The sequence below is a fragment of the Gracilinanus agilis genome, chromosome 5 (assembly GCF_016433145.1).
Source record: "Gracilinanus agilis isolate LMUSP501 chromosome 5, AgileGrace, whole genome shotgun sequence".
Lineage (NCBI taxonomy): Eukaryota > Metazoa > Chordata > Mammalia > Didelphimorphia > Didelphidae > Gracilinanus > Gracilinanus agilis.
In genome coordinates, this window is record NC_058134.1 from 270,844,830 (window position 1) to 270,865,597 (window position 20,768).

The window sequence follows — 20,768 nt, forward strand, 5'->3', positions numbered from 1 at the left end:
GCTGTTCTAACGCAATGGGATTTGGACTTTATTTTATACTGGTTTCAAACAAAGAACACAAAGAAAGAATAACAGCTGTGAATGGGGTTACAAATCATACACAATCCATTAAAGTCTAAAAAGTAGAGATATAGGTGCAAGGACAAGGGCCAAATTCCAACCACCAATTAGTAGGGGTTTACTTCTGGGAGCAGAAATAAATTTCATGGAGATGTTTACTAATTGCGTTCTGCCTTGATTTACAGATCTGCACCTGGTCAGATAGTCTGGACTAAATTGTCTGGCTCCAATCCTTATCTAAGTAATATATTTTTTAGGGTTTGGACTTCTTAATTATCAAGGAGAGAAATTGTTAACTCAGTAGCTTCTGGTCTGAGTATGGACTTTCCAATAACTCTATAATGTTTTTCCAATAAGAAAAGGCATGGATCATAAGAGGTGTCAAAAGAGGGGTCTCAGATTTTTATCTATTCTCTTATTGGCTTCCCACACCTTCCTTTGTTCTTCCCTGTCTTACTATCTTCCTTTCTTCTTTCCCTCCCTCCCTTCCTCTTCTCCCTTCCTTCCACCCTCTCTTTTTTCTTCCTCTCTCCCTCCCTTCCTCCGTCTATCCCTCCCTTTATTTCTTCTACTTTCTCTCCCCCTTTCTTTCCTTCCCTTCCCTCCTTCCTTATTCCCTTCCTTCCTTTGTCCCTCCCTTTCTTACTATCCTCCTTTCTTCTTTCCCTCATTCCCTTCCTTCTTTCCTTTAAAAAAGGAACCAGAGAACAGTAAAGCACCACAAGCATAAGTCCAAATCAGGCTAGACCAAATATACATATATATATATATATATATATATATATATTCCTCTGCTATTTTTAATATGATGCTTTAAAAAATCTTTTATGTAGCTAATTTGGAGACCATTTTTAGTATACCTAATATATGACAGGTTTCTATTATACAAAAGCCATCCCATTGACTTGTATTACCAAAATACCCCATCTGCCTCTGAGCTGCTTGAAGGATGTACTAGTCCAGACTAGATTCCTCTTAATGGCATACTATTAATGGCCTGCTTTTTCAGTAAGTCATTGTTTGGCATTTATGTTCTGACCATCCATTTACAGAAGAAATGGGAGATCCCCGTGTTCCATCTCCCACCAAGAAAGCAGACATGCTTTGGTTCATAAAATGTATTGATTAATGAAGCTCAAAAATAAGCACGGGTAGGGGAGTGGGGGGGTGGGGGGAGGGGAATGGCTGGCATTTCTAAGACCGCTAAACCCTATGGATTAACTACTGTAAGAAGGTAACTTTTTTCCCCCTTTAAGACCTAAAATGATTTTCTTGCGTATATTTTGCTCTTCTGTCAAGATATGATTAATTGGAAAGTATTGATTAATTCTCACTAGAGTCACTGATTTTAAAGCATGGGACGCAGATCCGAAACTGACTGATAATTCTTTGGTATGGTTGATGTGAGACTTCTTATAGAAATGTTGCCATTTTCTATCATGAAATCTCATGTAAGACTTGAGTCTCCAAGCATCATTTTTAACTGTAATCCTCTGCGGATATATTTCGTCCAAACTTTGAAATGTTTCTGACAGTAATTGTAGATTGTGTGTGTTATGGGTGGTGGCTTCTGATTTTTTATTTAATTCAATTCTATTTTCATCAGTCATGGCTATATGATTTATAGCAACCTAGTTTAACTTGGTTCCTTAGCTAGCAGGCATTGCTGTTAGCTTTAACAGATTTTTGCCTCGAGATGTAGGCATTTTGTCCAGTGGCACCTCTCTCAATTCTTTTCCATTTACTTTACTTGGGGAGATGATAGAACTCCTTTGGGGAAGACATTGATAAAGTTTCTGGTCTGATGCCTTGACTGGAGTCTCTTCGCAGCATCTGATCAATTCAGTCCCATATGACAGATCCAAGGCCCTAATTCTTGGCATGGGAGACACACGTTCTGTTGTCTTATAATTCCACAGTCATTAACTGTAGCATTTTCTTATGACTGCTCATTTGAAATAGGCTTTCTATCTAGTGTTGAAACTTTGTCTAGATGACCTTTGGTTCTTGCTTCAACTGCCCAGGATAATTCATGTTCTCTCTTTCTTAAAGTGATGAAAAGAAATTGGTTTTAGAACAGACCTTTCATCCTACTATCTAGTTTTCTGCCATAAGGGATTTTTTGAGTTTAATTTCCTGACTTGGTATCCATATACTCAGGTACAGCCATAAATGCCTCATGGCAAGAAGCTTCAAAATAACATCTTAGAATTATGCATTTAGCGAGGATCAAATTGGCAGCTGTCCCTTTGATTTATATCTTCTTTACTCTAGTTAATACTCTCCTTTTTAAGTCCATCAATATTTAACGTTCACAAAGTAACCAACTGGGCAATGAAGTCCTTTCAGGCTGTCTTTTGTTATTTTGGAGGCAAATTATCCTGATCTATTTCCAAAGAGAGGCTCATGTAATGTCCTTAGCATTCACTGAAGTTGTTACCTGAAAGACTGTGACTCTGAAGACTTGTTTACCAGCAAATAAGCCAGAGAGGTCAATGAGAGTCAGTGAGACTGCCTTTAGACTAGTAGGATGAGCACCCAAGTATGAAACAGACTGTGGCGGATGTCATGGTTTACCCCGAGGAATATTCCCTCCCGTCCCCCACCAACCCCCTAAAAAAGTCTATGTTCTCTGTGTATCTTTTATTTCATCCCATGGAGGAATCATTATACTTACTGATCTGGGGGGGGGGGGGGGGAAGGACCATGATCAGTTTTCATATAAAGCAAAATTGAATTCCGTTTTTCAGAAAATCAACTTTGGAGTAGGAACACTGTATTAACACCATCTATTATTCTGACATATCAAGGTATGACGCCCTTAGACAATGGGAAAAAGTCAAGCTTGTGAGAGCCAGGCTCTATGCTTCTTCTCTGAATAGCTCATTTGCTCAGGCTGGTCCCCATGAACTTTGGATGACCCATGGATTTTGACCCTTAGAAGTGATTCTTCCAAGTCCGAGGATCCCTATTTGATAAAAAAAAAAATAAAAAAAAAAAGCAGCTGTCATCATGGATCCCAGCCAGAGTTTTCATTTTACTAAATAGGCAGCACTCAAGTAGCCTGAAAATAGTATCACAGATAAGTAATGCTGCAATTTTACATCTGTTTCATGGTGCCATTAATTTTCTTAACTAGAGTGGAGCCGTACAAGCAAGTAGACTGGCCTCCTTTCATGTCTTTTACTAATACTTGCAAACCTTCTGCTGTGACATAAATGCTGGTTATAATATCATTAGCATCTGCTTAGTCTTACATGAGAGCTCTCTATTGACACAGCATTTATTTATCTCAAAAAGTTGCAGTTCTAATTTAACCCTACAGTAGCTCCCTTCTAATCCTAAGGACCTCCGCATAGGCTGCATTGGTGGGACATGGTTGAGTGTTTACACTTTGGAAATATTAAATTCTAAATGGCATTTCTTATCCATGTTGAAAATCAAAGGGTCATAGGATGCCAGTTGGGCTAAAGCTTGAATAGACAGATGGGTCTGGAAGTACAACCCAAAACTAACTTGGACACCATCAGAACAGTTCATTTCTATAGTGGTGTTCATAAAAATGACAGTAGCTAATCACACCACTTGGATGAGCTAGGAGGCAGTCATTCTGGTGAAGTGGAGATCTTCTAGGCTTTGCCATCTGCCCTGCCACTGTGCCCTCCAAAAGTTTCTATCAATCAATAAACATTTATTAAGCATCTACTATGGGCTGGGCACTGGTGATATAAAAAGGGGCAAAAGACAGTTTCTGCCTTCAAAAAGCATACAATCTAATGGTGGAGACAACAGGTTAATATATATATATATATATGCATATATATATGTATTTGGAGAGAGAGAGGGAGAGAGAGAGAGACAGAGAGACAGAGAGAGAGAGAGAGAGAGAGAGAGAGAGACAGAGACAGAGACAGAGACAGAGACAGAGACAGAGACAGAGAGAGACAGAGANATTTTTTCTAACAAGATATACCTATTTAATCAAAACAGAGAGAGAGAGAGAGAGAGAGAGAGAGAGAGAGAGAGAGAGAGAGAGAGAGAGAGAGAACGAGAACAAGCTATATGGAGGACCAATGGGAAATAATTAACAGGAATTAAGAATGGTTAGGGAAGGCTTCCAAGTAAAAGATGAGATTTTAGTTGGGACTTAACAGAAGCCAGGGAGATCAGTAATTGGAGCAGAGGAGAGCATTCCAGGCATGGGAAAATGCTCTGAGCTGAGAGATGGAATGCCTTGTTTGTGGAGCAGCCAGAAGACCAGTATCACTAGATTGAAGAGTATCTCTGAAGATTGGGAAGTGAAGTGTAAAAAGAATACAAAGGTAGGAGGAGACTAGCTGACAAGGTGCTTTGAATGTATTTCTCCTGGAGACAATAGGAAGCCACTGAAGTTTCTTAAGTAAAGAATGACAGGAGCAGACCTGACTTTTAGGAAAATCACTTTAGTGGTAAAATGTACCCTGGATTGGAGTAGGCAGAGACTTGAGACAGACAGACCCATAAGCAGACCGTTGTGATTATAAAGATGAAAGGTGGTGCCTGCATCAAGGTCAGAAAAGAGAAAGTTGGGGTAGGAGAAGGGGGTATTAAAAAGATATTGCAAAGATGAAATCAGCATGGAACTGCTGGGATATTGGTGGGCTAAGAAATAGTGAGGAATCTAGGATGACTCCTAGGTTGTGAGCCTGAGGGACTAGGACGATGATTGTTACTCTCTATAGTAACAAGGAAGGTATATATGTGGGTAGGGGGAGTATAGGGGGAATGATGATGAGTTTCATTTTGGATATATTGAATTTAAGATGTCTATTAGACATCCATTTCAAGATGTCTAGAAAGGCAGTTAGAGATGCACAATTGGAGGTCAGCAGAGAGATTGGAGCAGAAGAAGTAGATTTGAGAATTATCAGTGTAGAGATAGTAATTACATGCATGGAATGAGATCACCAAGTGAAGCAGAATAGAGGGAGAGGAGGGCCCAGGAAAGAAACCTGAGGGACACCACAGTTAGAGGAAACAATCCCACAAAAGAGATGGAGTGGTCAGATGAACAGGAGGAGAGCCAGAGAAGAGTGCCATCCTGAAAACCTAGAGAGAACAGAGTATGAATAAGGAGAGAATGATAAACTGTGTCAAAGGCAGCAAAGAAGTCAAGGGGAATGCGGATAGAAAAAAATCCACTGGATTTGGCAAAAAAAAGATCATGGATAATTTTGTAAAGGGCATTTTCAGTGGAATGATGAGATCAGCAGCTAGATTGTATGTAGTTAAGAAGAGAGTGGGAAGAAAGTGGAGACGCCTATTGTAGATAGCTTTTTCAAGGAGTTTATCTTAAAAGGACAAGATACAGGATAATAAAGGGGATGGAAGGATCATGTGAGAGTTTTTTCAGGATAGAGAAGACATGGGCATGTTTGTAGGCATTAGGGAATGAGTGAGTAGAGAAGAAAAGATTGAAAATCAGTGAAAGCATGATGCTGAACAAGGAAGGATGGAATGGTATCCTATTAGCCTTGCTAAGGAGTAAGGCTATTCTGTCATTTGAACCAGGTGTAAAGGAGATCATAGCATTAACTACTGGGTGTATCCCAAAGCTCTGTCCTTTCTGGGTCTCTCTTTATTCACTTGGTGACCTCATTAGCTCCATATGTTTAATGATCTTGTCTACATAATTGATTCCAAAATCTATAGATCCAATCTCAATCTGTCTTGAGTGCCATTCCAGTATCACCAGCTATCTAATAGTCAAACATTTTAAACCAGATATCCCAAAGGAATTGTAGACTCTTCATGTCCAAAAGGCCACTCATCTTTCCTTCCAAAGCCACCCTTCCCAAACCATACTATGAATATCAAGGGTGCCATGATTCTGTTAGCCTAGCTTCAGGCTCATCCTCAACTTCTCACTTATCCCTTGTATCCAGTCAGTTGCCAGATCTTGTCATCTCTGTCTCTACATCTTTCATAAACTTCCTCTACCCTAGTTCTGGGGCAGCTAGCCAGTACAGTGGACAGAGTGCTGGGCCAGGAGTCATCTCCTCTAGTTCAAATCTAGCCTCAGACATCTACTAGCTTTGTAACCCTGGGCAAGGCACTTATCCCAGTTTCCCTTCATTTTCTCATCTGTAAAATGAGCTGGAGAAGGAAAGGGTAAAGCACTCCAGTATCTTTGCCAAGAAAGTCTCAAATGGGGTCATAAATAGTCAGGCAAAACTGAAAACGACTAAGCAATAACAAAATCTTAGCCCTAGGCTTCATCACCTCTTGCCTGAGCTGTTACAGTGGCCTCCTGGATAGTTTCCTATATAGTTCAAGCCTTTCCCCACTTTGGTCCATCTTTTAGACAACTGCCAAAGTGTTTTCTTAAAGCATAAGTCCTATCATGTTGTGCTTCAATGCAATAAACTCCACTGGCTTACTGTTACCTCTTAGTATCAAATAAGATCTCCTCTTTTTGGCTCTTCAATCTCTTAATAACTCAGTACCTTCCTGCCTGTCCAGTCTTATATCTTACTCCCCCTCTTATGCTCAGTCCATACTAGCCTATTTGCTATTCCAAATACATTACAATCCATCTCCTATCTCTGTGCCTTTGTGCTCTCTGGCTCCCCTGTCTAGGATACTCTGCCTCCTCACCTCCATGCTCCATAATCCTTGGTTTCCTTCAAGACTCAGCTCAAACACCATCTTTTACATGAAAATTTTCCCTGTTTCCTCCAGGTACCAGTACACACTCTCTCCAAACTGCCTTATATTCATTTCACGTCTCTCATTTGTATTCTTATTTGTGTGAAGTTGTCTCTCCCCTGTTAGACTATCAGCTCTTTAAAAGGCAAACAATTTCTCTTTTCTCATTGTTTCTACAAAACTTAGCCCCATGCCTGTTACGTACTAACACGAATATGAAATTCTTTTTAATTGATATAAAATAATATTAAAAACCAAATATCAGGGCATCTAGGTGGTTCAACTAGGGGATACAGAACCAGGTCTAGAGATGAGAGGTCTTGGGGTTCATATTTGGCCTCAGACACCTTCTAACTGTGTGATCCTGAGCAAGTCACTTAATCCCCATTGCCTAGCCCTTACTACTCTTCAGCCTTGGAACCAAAACAGAGAATTGATTCTAAGAGGTAAGAATTTAAAAATATGTATATCAAGCCAAAACCCAACAGCAGCTTGAGATGTAAACAAAACATCAGAGACAAGAGAAATTAGAGGATGTGGAAAAGTATTGATCATCCATGTGGCCACAGAAAGTCCAGCATGACAAAAATGTAACTTTCATCAAACCAAGAAGCATAAACATTGAGCACCAGTAATAGGATGAATAACCGAAGATTCATTTTGAGGGAGCCAATTAAAACTTCCTTGAGAAATGGAAAGTGTTGGGGCCAAGTAATATCCATATTTATTAGGTAAAACATTTGGCATTAGCCAATAAATTAATAGCCAAACATTTTACTATCTTCTTTTCAAGTGCAAGCTTGATTTCAACTTTCTTTTTTTGGTTGGTTTCATTTGTTTTAATAAGTTTTTACTGTTGTATTTTTTAATATATCACTATAATTTTCCCCAGTTTCTCCTCTCCCAGAGATAGCCATGCTATATATACCATAATTTTCCCCAGTTTCTCCTCTCCCAGAGATAGCCATGCTATATATAAGTAATTTCTTTATAGACAATAATAAACTAAAGTGAGGGAAAAATCAGCATAAATGATCAAAAAAATCTGAAATATATATTACACTTGTGGTATCTCTCCAAAGGAGTAGATGATTTCTTAAGAAAAAGTATCATATCTATTGCCAGATCAGGACACCAATAAGCCCTGCAAATATAAGCCCATTACATGTTTATGGATTTGTATAGAGTATTCACAGCTTTTGTTACTAAAAAAAAAAAATCAAAAGCAATCGATTGTCCAAGGACAAGCTAAAAATAGTTCCAGAATTGTAAAGAGCAACTTCGCCTCAAATGAATAATTTTTCAACAAATCATTTGTGCTCGCACCATTTCTAGCTGAGTCCCATTAAAAAAGACAAGAAGTATTAGATGATAATAATGAGCCCTCACCGTCAACCCAAGACATCATCCATTCATAAATTAAGGGGACAATCTGTGGCAAAGTAGAGAATGACATCCAGGGATACATACAATGGAGACACCATCTATTAGGGTAGCTGTGAAGGCCTGGGAGGAACTCTGAAATGATTGAGTATAGTAGGGTATTGACCATACATAAAATGAGTTAATGGCTTAGGCAGAGTCACAGAATTAGAGGAACATGAAGAATGAGGTGACAGGTTAACTGAACTCTAAGTCAACATGGTGAGATAACGGAGTGGCATTTCTTTGTGTTCAAGGAAGGAAGGAAGGAAGGAAGGAAGGAAGGAAGGAAGGAAGGAAGGAAGGAAGGAAGAAAGAAAGAACAGAACAGAGGAAGGGACAGACAGATAGAGGAATGTATTAAGCATCTATTATATGCCAGGCACTGTGCAAAGCACTTTACAAATAACAGAAAGTTTCTGCACCATGAATCTAAAGAGGAGAACAGGTATACCAAGGGAGGTGACTGAAGCTCTTAACTTCTTTGTAAAATTGATGGCTAAGGTCCTTCAGAGTTGTCCTGGATCATTACATTGCTGCTAGTACAGAAGACCATTACATTCGATTTTTACCACAGTGTATCAGTCTCTGTACAATGTTCTCCAGGTTCTTCTCCTTTCACTCTGCATCATTTCCTGGAGGCCATTTCAGTTCACATGGAATTCCTCCAGTTCATTATTCCTTTGAGCACAATAGTATTCCATCACCAACAGATACCACAATTTGTTCAGCCATTCCCCAATTGAAGGGTATATCCTTGTTTTCCAGTTTTTCACAAACAAAACCAATGCAACCAAAATTAGAAGGGAATCAACAAATTGGGGGAAAATCTTTATAACAAAAAACTTTGACAAAGGTCTAATTACTCAAATATATAAGGAGCTAAATCAATTGTATAAGAAATCAAGCCATTCCCCAAATGATAAATGGACAAGGGACATAAACGGGCAATTTTCAGATAAAGAAATAAAAGCTATCAATAAACACATGAAAAAGTGTTCTAAATCTCTTATAATTAGAGAAATGAAAATCAAAACAACTCTGAGGTATGTTACAATTAAAATGGATATAGACAGATGTTAATAGAAATATTAATATTTTAATTAAAGCCATGTTGGTAAAATATAAGGCCCACCATACCTTCTCCCACCTTGCTGCCTCCTACGAAAAAGAGCGCATCCCAATCAAGTCCTCTCTATTTAAGCTACGCTTTATGTTGGCTCACGTCACCACATAAGACAGGAAACCCGTTGAATCTTGGGAAATGTAGTTTCAAAGTGCCCTAAATTTCCACAGGAAGTTTATGTCATATATCTAAAAATTTAAGGCTCAAATGAACCCCAAATTTCCACTAACACAGGTACCACCTCATACCTTGCAGATTGGCTAGCATGACAGCAAAGGAAAGTAATAAATGTTGGAGGGGATGTGGCAAAATTGAGACTTTAATATATTGCTGGTAGAGTTGTGAATTGATCCAACCATTCTGAATGGCAATTTGGAACTATGCCCAAAGGGCACTAAAAGACTGGGTTTGTACCCCAAAGACATCATAAGGAAAAAGACATGTACAAAAATATTTATAGCTGCACTCTTTGTAGTGAATTGCTTTTTTGGAAAAAATGCTTTACCAGCTTTCTCTCAGACTTAAGCCTAATCCCATCTTTTCTAATAGAAAGTATCACTCATCAGTTGCCAAAGAAGGATAACAAGAGTGATCCATCTAAATAGAAGTTTAAAGGGTTTGTATGCACTTTAGAAAGCGAGCTCAGCTTGTATCACTAATAATCAATTGAGGAGCAAAAAGGGAGAACCAAAAAATTCTAGGGATACAAAAAGCAGCTTATCAGCAATTCAACAACTATCAAACTAGTTCCCCCTGCCTAAAGTGTTTTAACATTTCTACTGCCTTTGTTGACTATCTCAAAGTCTTTGACTGGTCTAGTTCTGTCCTCATGGCATATTCATGCACTGTACATGTTATACGAAACGGAAATAAGTATTGAGAGAACTCTAGAGCATTTGACATGGACATGGAAAACTTATTTTTATTTAAAGTATGCCACCAAGACAATTGAAATAAAACATGGAATCTTTCAGGGAGGCATTTTTAGTCCCTAAGACAGTTCTGCCTAGCCTTAAATCCATTATAATTTCCCCTAAATAGAATTGGGTATGGCTTCCAAATTAAAAAGGGAGTCATTTCCAAATATTAAGAGGGAGAGAAAAAGAGGGAAAGAAGAGAGAGAGAGAGTGTGTGTGTGTGTGTGAGTGGAGATCTCTTTATCTTCTCTGATAGTATGATAAGGACAGTTTAGTTGATAAGGAAATAAGGATGGAACAAGAGAGTTGTCTTTTACCTCATGCTTCCAGCTCTGGCTCCAGGAGCATGAAGTTTATTATATATATTTCAAGACTCATTTCAGACAAAAGAACCCCACCCTCGAAACTTCGCATTTGCGGAGAAATACAAATTATGTCACATCAAAGCACAATAAAGTTATAGTTTTACAAAGAACTCTCCCACGAATATAATGCCGGGTGAGAACCAGTCCCAAGGTCAAAATTGAGCCTCACTTTATCTAAAAGTTATTTTGCCTGAGCTTGCCACTGCATGACCTTAGGATGCCTGGAGCAGTTAAAGAGATATACCCACAGCTGCAGCTTTACTCTGCTGAGTGAAAAAAGGCTGTTAACTCATTAAGTGCTGGTTTACTAAGAACTTAAAGTTTTTCTAGAAGGCTATAATGTTTTTCAATAAGAAAAACTGTGGATCATAAAAGGGGACAAAAGAGGAGTCTCAGATTTTTATCTATTCTCTTATTGGCTTCCCACAAGAGAGAGAGAGAGGACTATTAAAAAAAAAAACACCACCACCATATACATTTCTTTATCTGAAACAGAGGTTCCTTAAACTTTGTGTGTGTGTGTGTGCGCGCGTGTGCGTGTGTGTTCTAGACCCCATTAGCAGGTTTGTAAAAGCTATGATCCCCTTCTCAGAAGAATGCTTTTAAATGCACAAAATAAAATAGAATTGCAAAGGAAACCAATGATAATGAAAAACTTCAAATTAAAAAAAGTTCATGGACCCCAGGTTAAGAGCCCTACTCTTAATGGAACGCTTTTCGAATGATACCATTTGAACTCAATAAGCATAGGGTTCTTAATATGTGTGAAGTAAAAAAAAGGAGACTTCAAAAAAAAGGCTTCAAGCTTGAATTCAGACTGAATGATAAATGATACTTGTAAATACCTTGATCTCTTCTAAGAAAATACATTGAGTATAAAAATATCATGGCAAAAGCCATAGCTGAGTAAATTAGGACTTGCTGTCATTGTGAAATTAAAGCTTCCAGGGAAAACTACTTTAAAGCAATTAACATCAACATAAAACTAGTTTAAAAATTCATTTGAAGCCATCAAATGTTTCTAAACCTAACAGATTTGAAAAAGATACTGTCAAAAACTTGTAAGATGTTGGTGAAACCTGGGGTCCATCATCCTAAGGCAGCTGTGGAAAAATTAGCACTTCATCATAAAGAAGGAACGAGATGTCTCAGAGCACATGAAAAACACATGAACAATTTACAGAAATCCTTTTACAACCAGCAGTCATCACTTCACTGATTATTAGTAAAAACTGACAATAGGAACAGAGCACAGATTTGCTGGACCTAATTAAAAGTGGTTTACCTCCAAAAGGAGCTTCTCGAATGGGTAAGACCTAAGCATAGAATCCAAAGGTTTGCCATGAACTGAATTCATATGAACTCAACCAATAAGGTGTCGATAAAGATACATCAAACAAATATCTATGTCGCACAGATTTGTTCATGGAAATGGAGGGGTTTATGGTGGCAAGTCACTGCCATCAGAATTTATCAATGGATTATCCTTCACGAAGCCAGACTTATTGATCAGTGCTGATTATGCAAGGAAACATTACAGCGGAGCATCTCATCTTTGCAAGTTTCAAAAATTTAGCACCTACTAATTACTCACCAAGATACAACCTGGTGGCTAGAATCATACATGAAATCCCTGCTATCTTTCATGGGCTGATAGATGATACAACTCCACATTACAAATATAGACTTCAAAATATCCTGGACCATTAACCAGTAAACTATGATAGAACTGGATCATTATCACAGACTAAAGTGCTATTCAAAATTCTAGACACAACAGTGATCCATAAAAACTAAAGAACATCATTTTAAGAGCAGTAGCTATATCAAATATTCATAATCTCCAAGATAAATGGAATAAAAAACTCTCAAAATATAGAGACCTAGCAGAAGAAATTAGTCATGTGGGAATAGGCTATCATCCCCATTATCTTGTCTACTGTCCCCAAAACACTTTCTGCCAACCTAGAGAATATGAACATACACCCTAATACTTATAGGCAGTTGCAAAAAGCAGATATTTTATCCACCTATGCAATAATCCTTGGAGCATTAAATAAAATTAAACATGTGTTTAAAACATTAAATATAATCAGCTAGGGAGACTTAAGAAGGATTTGTCAGGTAGGTAGGAGGAGAACCAGAAGATAAAAACAGGAGAGAGAGGGAAAGAGAGAAATGCTAAAAGGTCAAGAAGGATCAATCCAAGGACTGAAAAAAGATCATTAGATCTAGCAGTGAAGATGCTCTTGGCAACTTTGAAGAGAGCAATTTTAGTTGAATGATAAGGTCAGAGCCAAATTTTAGAGGTTTTAGAAAATATAAGAGAGAAAGAGAAAGCAAAGCACCAAGTATAGATAATTTTTCAAGGATCTTGAGAGACAGGAGACATGTAAAATAACAGATTGAAAAGAAGGTAGGATCTAGTGAGAGTTTTAGTATTTTGACTATTTGAAGTATATGAAATATTAGACTTTGACAAGAAAAGGAACTTTGATGGGGTGCAGGGGAATTTCAAAGAGGTAAATTTAAGCAAAATATAAGGAAAAACTTCTGCCCAAAAGGTGAATAAGCTGTCTTGGAAAGCAATAGATTCTTCCAGAAAAGGCTGGATGACCACATATCAGTTGTGTGGTAGTAGGGATTCTTTTCCCAACATGAATTGTAATTTTTAAATTCTTTGAACTGCCTGAAAGAACCACCAAAGGCAGAAGCTTTCCCTGCTGTATATCACAGAAGCCAGGCAGCTGGGCTTAGAGCAACAGACTTGGGTTCAGAAAGTTCTGAGTCCAAATCCTGCCTCAGCTACTGGTTCAGCCATTCAGTCAGGTCCAACTCTTTATGACCCTCCAGATCAGTGATTCCCAAAGTGGGCACCACTGCCCCCTGGTGGGCACTGCAGCAATCCAAGGGAGTGGTGATGGCCACAGGTGCATTTGGGGGCAGTGAATAACTGTAAGGGGGCGGTGATAGTATGTGACAGGGGTTGCTAAGTAATATCATTTCTGGAAAGGGGGAGGTAGGTCAAAAAGTTTGGGAACCACTGATTTATATGATATAATGAAGTGATGCTTGACTAGGAGGCTTGCTATACATGCAACTGGTCTACCAGGTTGGGAATGTGAAACTATTTGTAATGCTCTCAGAATTAAATAATGGCTTACCTAAAACAGCTGTCCAAGGTTCCCTGAAATAATCTGTATCTTAACTCTGCTGATTTTTACTGGAAAGATGTAAACTCCAGAAGTCTGTCCCAAGTAGAATGAACAGAGGAAGGCTAAAGAATGAAAGTGGTTTATGCCTATGTAATGAGATCCTTAAAATTGTGAGTGGCTTCCATCTATCACAGAGCATAAAAAATGGATGGATTTGATGTACCTTCACCATATAAATCAAACCTTTTTCTGATGATGCCCTCTGCAACCTGTTAGAGGCAATCACTCACCCGTTACCAGCTGCTTAAGCAATAGGCTGGAGGAAGCTTTGTTTCCCATCCACCTTAGCTTTTGAAAGCCAGGGGTCAACTTTTCCAGGATAAATACCTCCTGCTTTGAATTCTGTTTTTCTAAACTTAAGAATTCGTTGTCATTTCTTTTGTTTTCAAGTTAGATTGTGTGTGGATTTTTTATTTATTGTGTGTGGAATTTCCTAAGTGGGAACTACACTCATCCATGCGGACCAGCAGCTCATCAGAAACTCTATCCACTGATGCAGCAGATTGGCATGCCATCTATAAATTTTCAGTATGGACGCTTGACTGGGCTGCTGACTTAGTTATGGCCAAAGAGCTAAGTCTGTGTCTTAGGCTTAGTTCCTGACTCCGAGCCTGATCTCTGTGTTACACCAGCCTGCCTTTCTGCTGTGATAGACAGTAGAGTATCGTACGTGAGCTTCTGGAAGTCTGGGGTGGGACGCAGCCATAACATCTAGTCATTACAGGAACTTTAAGAAAGTGGGAAAGATGGAAGTCTTTCAGAGCTCCGAGTGTGTGACCAGCAGTCGAACAGGTGTTGACTAGGACGACATACAGTGTTTGCAATATTCCTCTGCAGACCACTTCAATCTGTATTCACAGTAATCCTTCCCTCAGCTTGCTGATAATTGAATTGTTAACTCAAGCTTTTCCTTCCTCCTTATTTTAAGGCTTCATATCCTAACAGAACAGTTGCCCTTTCTAAAGCCAGGACGTGCTAATAGTTTCTTTGACACAGGCTAATCTTTTTTTTTTTTTTTAACCCTTATTCTGTGTATTGGCTCATAGGTGGAAGAGTGGTAAGGGTAGGCAATGGGGGTCAAGTGACTTGCCCAGGGTCACACAGCTGGGAAGTGTCTGAGGTCAGACTTGAACCAAGACCTCCCGTTTCTAGGCCTGACTGACTGACTTGAGATCCACTGAGCTACCCAGCTGCCCCAACAGAGGCTAATCTTGAAAACAAAATATTCTGTTAAAGGAACATTTCATTGTATCTTTAGCTAGAGAACTAAAGTGTCCATTTAATCATTGAGAAGCCATAGATGGGTTCAGAGAAGAAACCAAAAACTCTGGGCATGCTTTTGAAATATTCTTGCAAAGAAAACACTTCAGTTTCTAAGTTGTCATGGCTTTGGCCCTGTCATGATACCTATTATGTAAAAGTGATGAAATGCTATTTGTGTGTCCTTTGTTTGTCTATTCAGGCCACATATCCCAGAAGTTTTCACTTACAGACTTCCTGTGTGCTCGTACTCTTGTTCAGTTGTGTTTGACTCAGTGACCAGTCCCTTGGACCATAGCTATCCATGGGCTTTTCTTGGCAAGGATACTGGAGTGATTTAGTACATATGCCAATTGTGTTTATAAAGAAGATGCAGTTTCAGAAGGGAAATAATCATGGAATAGTCATATACTGTGTTATATATTATCCCAGAGCATAGCTGAGAATGAATTTCCAAGATGTGAAGAGAGGAGATGGTAACTCAAGCCACTGATTACTCACGAATAGTACAACTACTCTAAAGATATATGGGGGAGCAGCTGGGTGGCTCAGTGGATTGAGAGTCAGGCTTAGAGATGGGAAGTCCTGGGTTCAAATTCGGCCTCAGACACTTCCTAGCTGTGTGACCCTGGGCAAGTCACTTAACCCCCATTGCCTACCCTTACCACTCTTCTGCCTTGGAACCAATACATAGTATTGGTTCTAAGGTGGAAGTAAGGTTGGTTTTTAAAAAATATATAAATAAATAAAAATAAACATATATTCATCATTTTGAATGAAATTATAATGATCTATCAATTTGTTGTTGAAGTATTTCCATCGTATCTTACTCTTTTTTACCCCATTTGGAGTTTTCTTGGCAAAGATACTAAAATAGTTTGCCATTTCCTTTTTCAACTGTTTTATAGATAAAAAAAAAAAAAACTAAGGCAAATAGGGTTAAGTGATTTATCCAGAGTCTTCTTGTCATTGTTCAGTCATTTCAGTCATGTCCAACTCATCATGACCCCATTTAGGGTTTTCTTGGTAAAGATATTAAAATAGTTTGCCCTTTCCTTTTCCAGCCCATTTTTACAGATGAAGAAACTGAGGGAAATAGATTTAAGTGACTTGCCCAGAGTCTTTTTGTCATTATTCAGTCATTTCAGTCATGTCCAACCCTTCATGATCCCTTTTAGTGTTTTCTTAACAAAGACACTAGAGTAGTTTGCCGTTTCCTTCTCCAACTCTATTTCCAGTTGAGGAAACTGGATTAAGTGACTTGCCCATGGTCTTACAACTGGTATCTGAGGCTGAGGCTGGATTTGAGCTTGGGAAGATGAATCCTCCTGACTCCAGGCCCAGCGCTCTTTCTCTCTTTCTCTCTCTCTTTCTCTCTCTCTCTCTCTCTCTCTCTCTCTCTCTCTCTCTCTCTCTCTCTCTGTCTCTCTCTCTCCTATCTCCTGTGCCACCTGGCTGCCCTGAACAAGCCATAAAAATCATAGATTTAATGCTGGAATGGAGCTTAGAGGTCGAGTCTGACCTCCTAAGTTTATAGATGAAGAAAATGAAGCCCAGAGTTATGGATCATGGACATGATGGCAGAAGTCAACAGAGAAAGGGCCTGACCTCCACTGGCCCTCTGTTTCCAAATCTGACCATCCTTCCATTGTGTAATGCCGTAGACATATCCATCTTCTTTGACTTGACAGCAGCAGTGATGCCCTGCCACAAAAGTCACTTCAGTGACTCCTGAAAATATCCCGCCATTTTCCCCACCTCTTGGTAGTTCACTAGGGTGATGTGAAAACAGCCAGATTTGGGGGGGGAGAAGATTTGGGTGTTGGTCCAAGCCTTGACCTTGACCAATGTGACCAGAAGCCATCCAGTTCTGTTCTCTGAGTCCCCATTTCCTCATCTGGAGCACGATGATAATAATAATCATACTTGCACTTTTTGCATCAACAGGGTTTCTGGGAAGAAACTGCCTTATAAATGATAGTGTTAGGTAAGGTCCTGGAGCTAATATCAGCAGTTTCAAAAACATAGACCTAGAAACTCTCCTTAGCCCATTCTTTTCCTCCACCCTGAGCTGTCCCATCCACCACCCCCGGGGATTTGTACTGTGTTGAAGCCCATTATGATACAAGTTCTAAAGGGTCAGCCTGAACTCTTTAACATCTTAACAGAGGAAGCTGGGCTCCACTGGCAAGGAGTTATTAGGCACCTATTCTGTGCCAAGCATTGTGGCTACTGAAGCTCACACAGCACAGCCCTGCCCTCCGGGGGCTTCCAGTCTATCAGTAGACACCACACAGCCCCCTTCGAGCATACCGACGCTGCTGGAAACTTCAATGGGGTCTAGGCAGATGGATCATTCCCAGTTTTCTGTTCTCTGGGACAGCAATTCCCTTCATCGGCACCGATGCCCTTGGGTTTACCCTATCCAAAGGGTGGACGCAGCTCCTTCCCCTAAGAAAGTCGAATCCAAGGTGTACCTGAAACGACATCTTGGGAAAGTGTTTTCCAATGTTTCCTACATAAATAGGGGCATGTATGTTTAGGAACATGTGTGTGGGAGGATAAATGTGTACCTAAATATGGGAGAATGTAGATAGTTGTCACTAAATGAAGGATATGTGTGTAGTAATAAACTACAGAGGTGCATCCATATAGATTTATAAATATCGACATCTACATATACACAAGCACATACCAAATAGGTAGCATATATGTGCACGTGCATTCCCTTGTATTCACATGTATTCATACATACATGTGTAAGTGTGTAAACAGGGAGACACAATGAACATGCTGTGCTAACATTTTATGTTAACATGTGTCATTTTGACATATATAATGCACACATATAGAGGCACATATGCAGAAATAGACACACATATGTAGACATATATGTGCATGTTTTTGTTCGGCTGTTCCATTATGTCTAATAATTGAACCACACCACACCAAAACAGACCACGAAGTCTTCTTGGGAAAAATACTGGAGCAAAAATATAAACATATCCTTCTCTGTGGATTAAATGGATTCATGGAGGAAAGCAAACAGAAGTTAAGTGACTTGCCCAGGGTCACCCAGCAAGGAAGTATTGATCAGACCCTGAGCTGTTCCATCATCCTTTGTACTGTGTTAAAGCACAATATAATATGAGATTTTAACCCAGATCTTCTAACCCCCAAAGCCCAGTTATCCATTAGCCACCTAGCTATCTCTGTGTGTACACAAATACACCTAACTATACACATATATATACATAGACACATACACCTGTATATTCACATTTATAAAGACACACACACACACACACATATATATATATACATCTATACCTATACAGACCCACACATACTTATAGACACATATATATCTGTATAAACACACATACGCATTTGCATAGAAATTTAAAGACTTACACACATACAGACACACACCTACACATATATAGACTTATATAGGCACCCATATAACCTATGGACATATATTCATTAAGTGTTTTTCTTAAATATTTTGTATTTAAGAAATTATATATTTATTCATATATTCATTTTATTATTTATTTACTTTTTGTTTTTATTTACTTATTTTTATTTATTTATCTTTGCTGTCATTATTTATTGTGTTGTTTATCTCTGAATTTTATTTTTTATTTATTATTTAATGTTTATTTTATATATATAATTTTTGTTTAATATAGATAATATATAATAAATGTTATAATATAATAAATATAACAACAATAAATATAATAAAATGTATTGATACATATATAAATTTTTATTTATATTATTTATATTTATATCTAATAATGTATAATAATATTTCTATTTAATAACATATAATAATGTATAAATTATATATATATATATGTATATATATATATATATATTTGGAGGGGCCCTTTTGAAACCTCCCTCAGCCTCTCCATCTCACCCTGTCTTCTTTTCCTTCAGATGAACAGGAGAGTTCGGGAGCCATTATTTACACGGTGGAGCTCAAGCGCTACGGAGGCCCCCTGGGCATCACGATTTCAGGAACGGAGGAGCCTTTCGATCCCATAATCATCTCCAGCCTCACTAAGGGAGGACTGGCTGAAAGGTAAAGGGGGGAGCCGCCGTTTCTTCCAACGATGCCGTAGCTCGTGCCTTTCTTCCATTGTGTCACCAGTCCGATTCCTTATGAGTCCTTCCAGAAAGGATGGATCTTAACGTTTCAGAGTCAATGAACAAGTCTTTATGAAGCGCCTTCTATGAGCCAGGCACAGCGGGTGGCACTGGGGATAAAGATTTAGTAAGTGTAACAGTCTTGACTGTTGTAGAGACGAGAGTGCATTCAAGTCACTAAGTAACACCACTAGATTCAAGTCACTAAGTAATGCCACTAGATCTGGAGTCAGAAAGACCCAAGTTTAAATCCAGCCTCAGACCCTTACTCTTTGTGTGATCCTAGACAAGTCACAGCCTCTGTCTGCCTCAGTTTCCTCCTCTCTAAAATGGGGGTGATAATAATAGCATCTATCTCCTAGGGTGGTTGGTGAGGATCAAAAGAGATCATTATAAAATGCTGAGCACAGTGCCTGAAACATTGTAAAGCATTCTCTAAATGTTAGCTATTGTCGTTGTTGCTATTGTTTTGATGGTGGAGACAAAATAGAGGACGTATATAGGTAAAGACAGAATAAATGGAAAGGGAAGAAATACAAGGTAGTTAAATACAAGTTATTTTGGAGGGAGAGCCCCGGCTATCGAGGGGCTCAGGAAAGGCTTTAAAATTCTCTGTGGAAGCAGCTAAGCCGTGGGTAGAGAGCCAGTTCAGGAGAATGGGAGCTCCTGGGTTCAAATGTGACTTCAGACACTTCCTAGCTGTGTGATCCTGGGCAAGTCACTTAACCCCTGTTGCCTAGCCCTTACCACTTCTGCCTTAGAACCAATTGGTTCTAAGGCAGAACTTAAAGGTTTTCCAAACAAAACAAAACACTCTGTGTCCCAGTGTGACATTGAGAAGCATCACAGAGGAAGCCGCTCCTCCTCGGAGTTGATGTGACTGTTTGGAGATTTACAAACTGCATTGATGGATAGTTTCGCAGCATGTCCCCCAGGCCTTTGAAGGAAGATTTGTAGCCCGTCAGTCTGACAGAGAAAGAAGCAGAGCTTCAGGGAGATGAAGAGGTCTGTCCAGAGGAATGCTGCCAGCCAGTGACAGCTCAGCATCTCGCTGTTCTCACTTTGTTCATTAGCTGCTGAGCCCCTCACACATCCCCAGGCTACAGGTTCAGTGGGAAGGTGCAGCATGGAGGACATTCTACAGTTCTGAACTGAACTGATCATTTCTTTCATTCTCTGAGGCTGAATTGAGCCCCTAAGGCTGTCCCAGAATGCACAAACAGATCATTCTCTATATCCAAGTTCAAATTCTGCCCCAGACACTTATTGGGAAAGTCACTTAGTCTTTTCTGTGTCTCAGTTTCTCCATCTATGAAAACAGGGTTGATAATAGTATCTACATCTTTGTAAAGATAAAATAAAATAACATTTAAATAATAATTTAATAAGAATAATTAGATTGTCAAATCTAAAAGCATGACATAAACACTACCAATTATTTCTGTGATTATCCCATTGACCCATGAGCTGAATTCTTTTTTTAATCAGTTTTTTTCAATTATTCTTTCCTTTCTCTTCCTTCCTTTCCCCCTCCCACTCCCTTGATAAATAAAAA

At 39.0% G+C, this 20,768-nt stretch overlaps 1 protein-coding gene across 1 annotated transcript in view; it reads left to right on the top strand.

Moving 5' to 3' along the window:
• GRIP1 (glutamate receptor interacting protein 1) overlaps nt 1–20,768 on the top strand; it is a 491,773-nt gene that overhangs the window by 410,567 nt on the left and 60,438 nt on the right. The window contains exon 12 of the mRNA XM_044679204.1: nt 19,004–19,148. Within this exon, the coding sequence (XP_044535139.1) occupies nt 19,004–19,148 (145 nt within the window). The remainder of the gene's footprint in view (nt 1–19,003; nt 19,149–20,768) is intronic.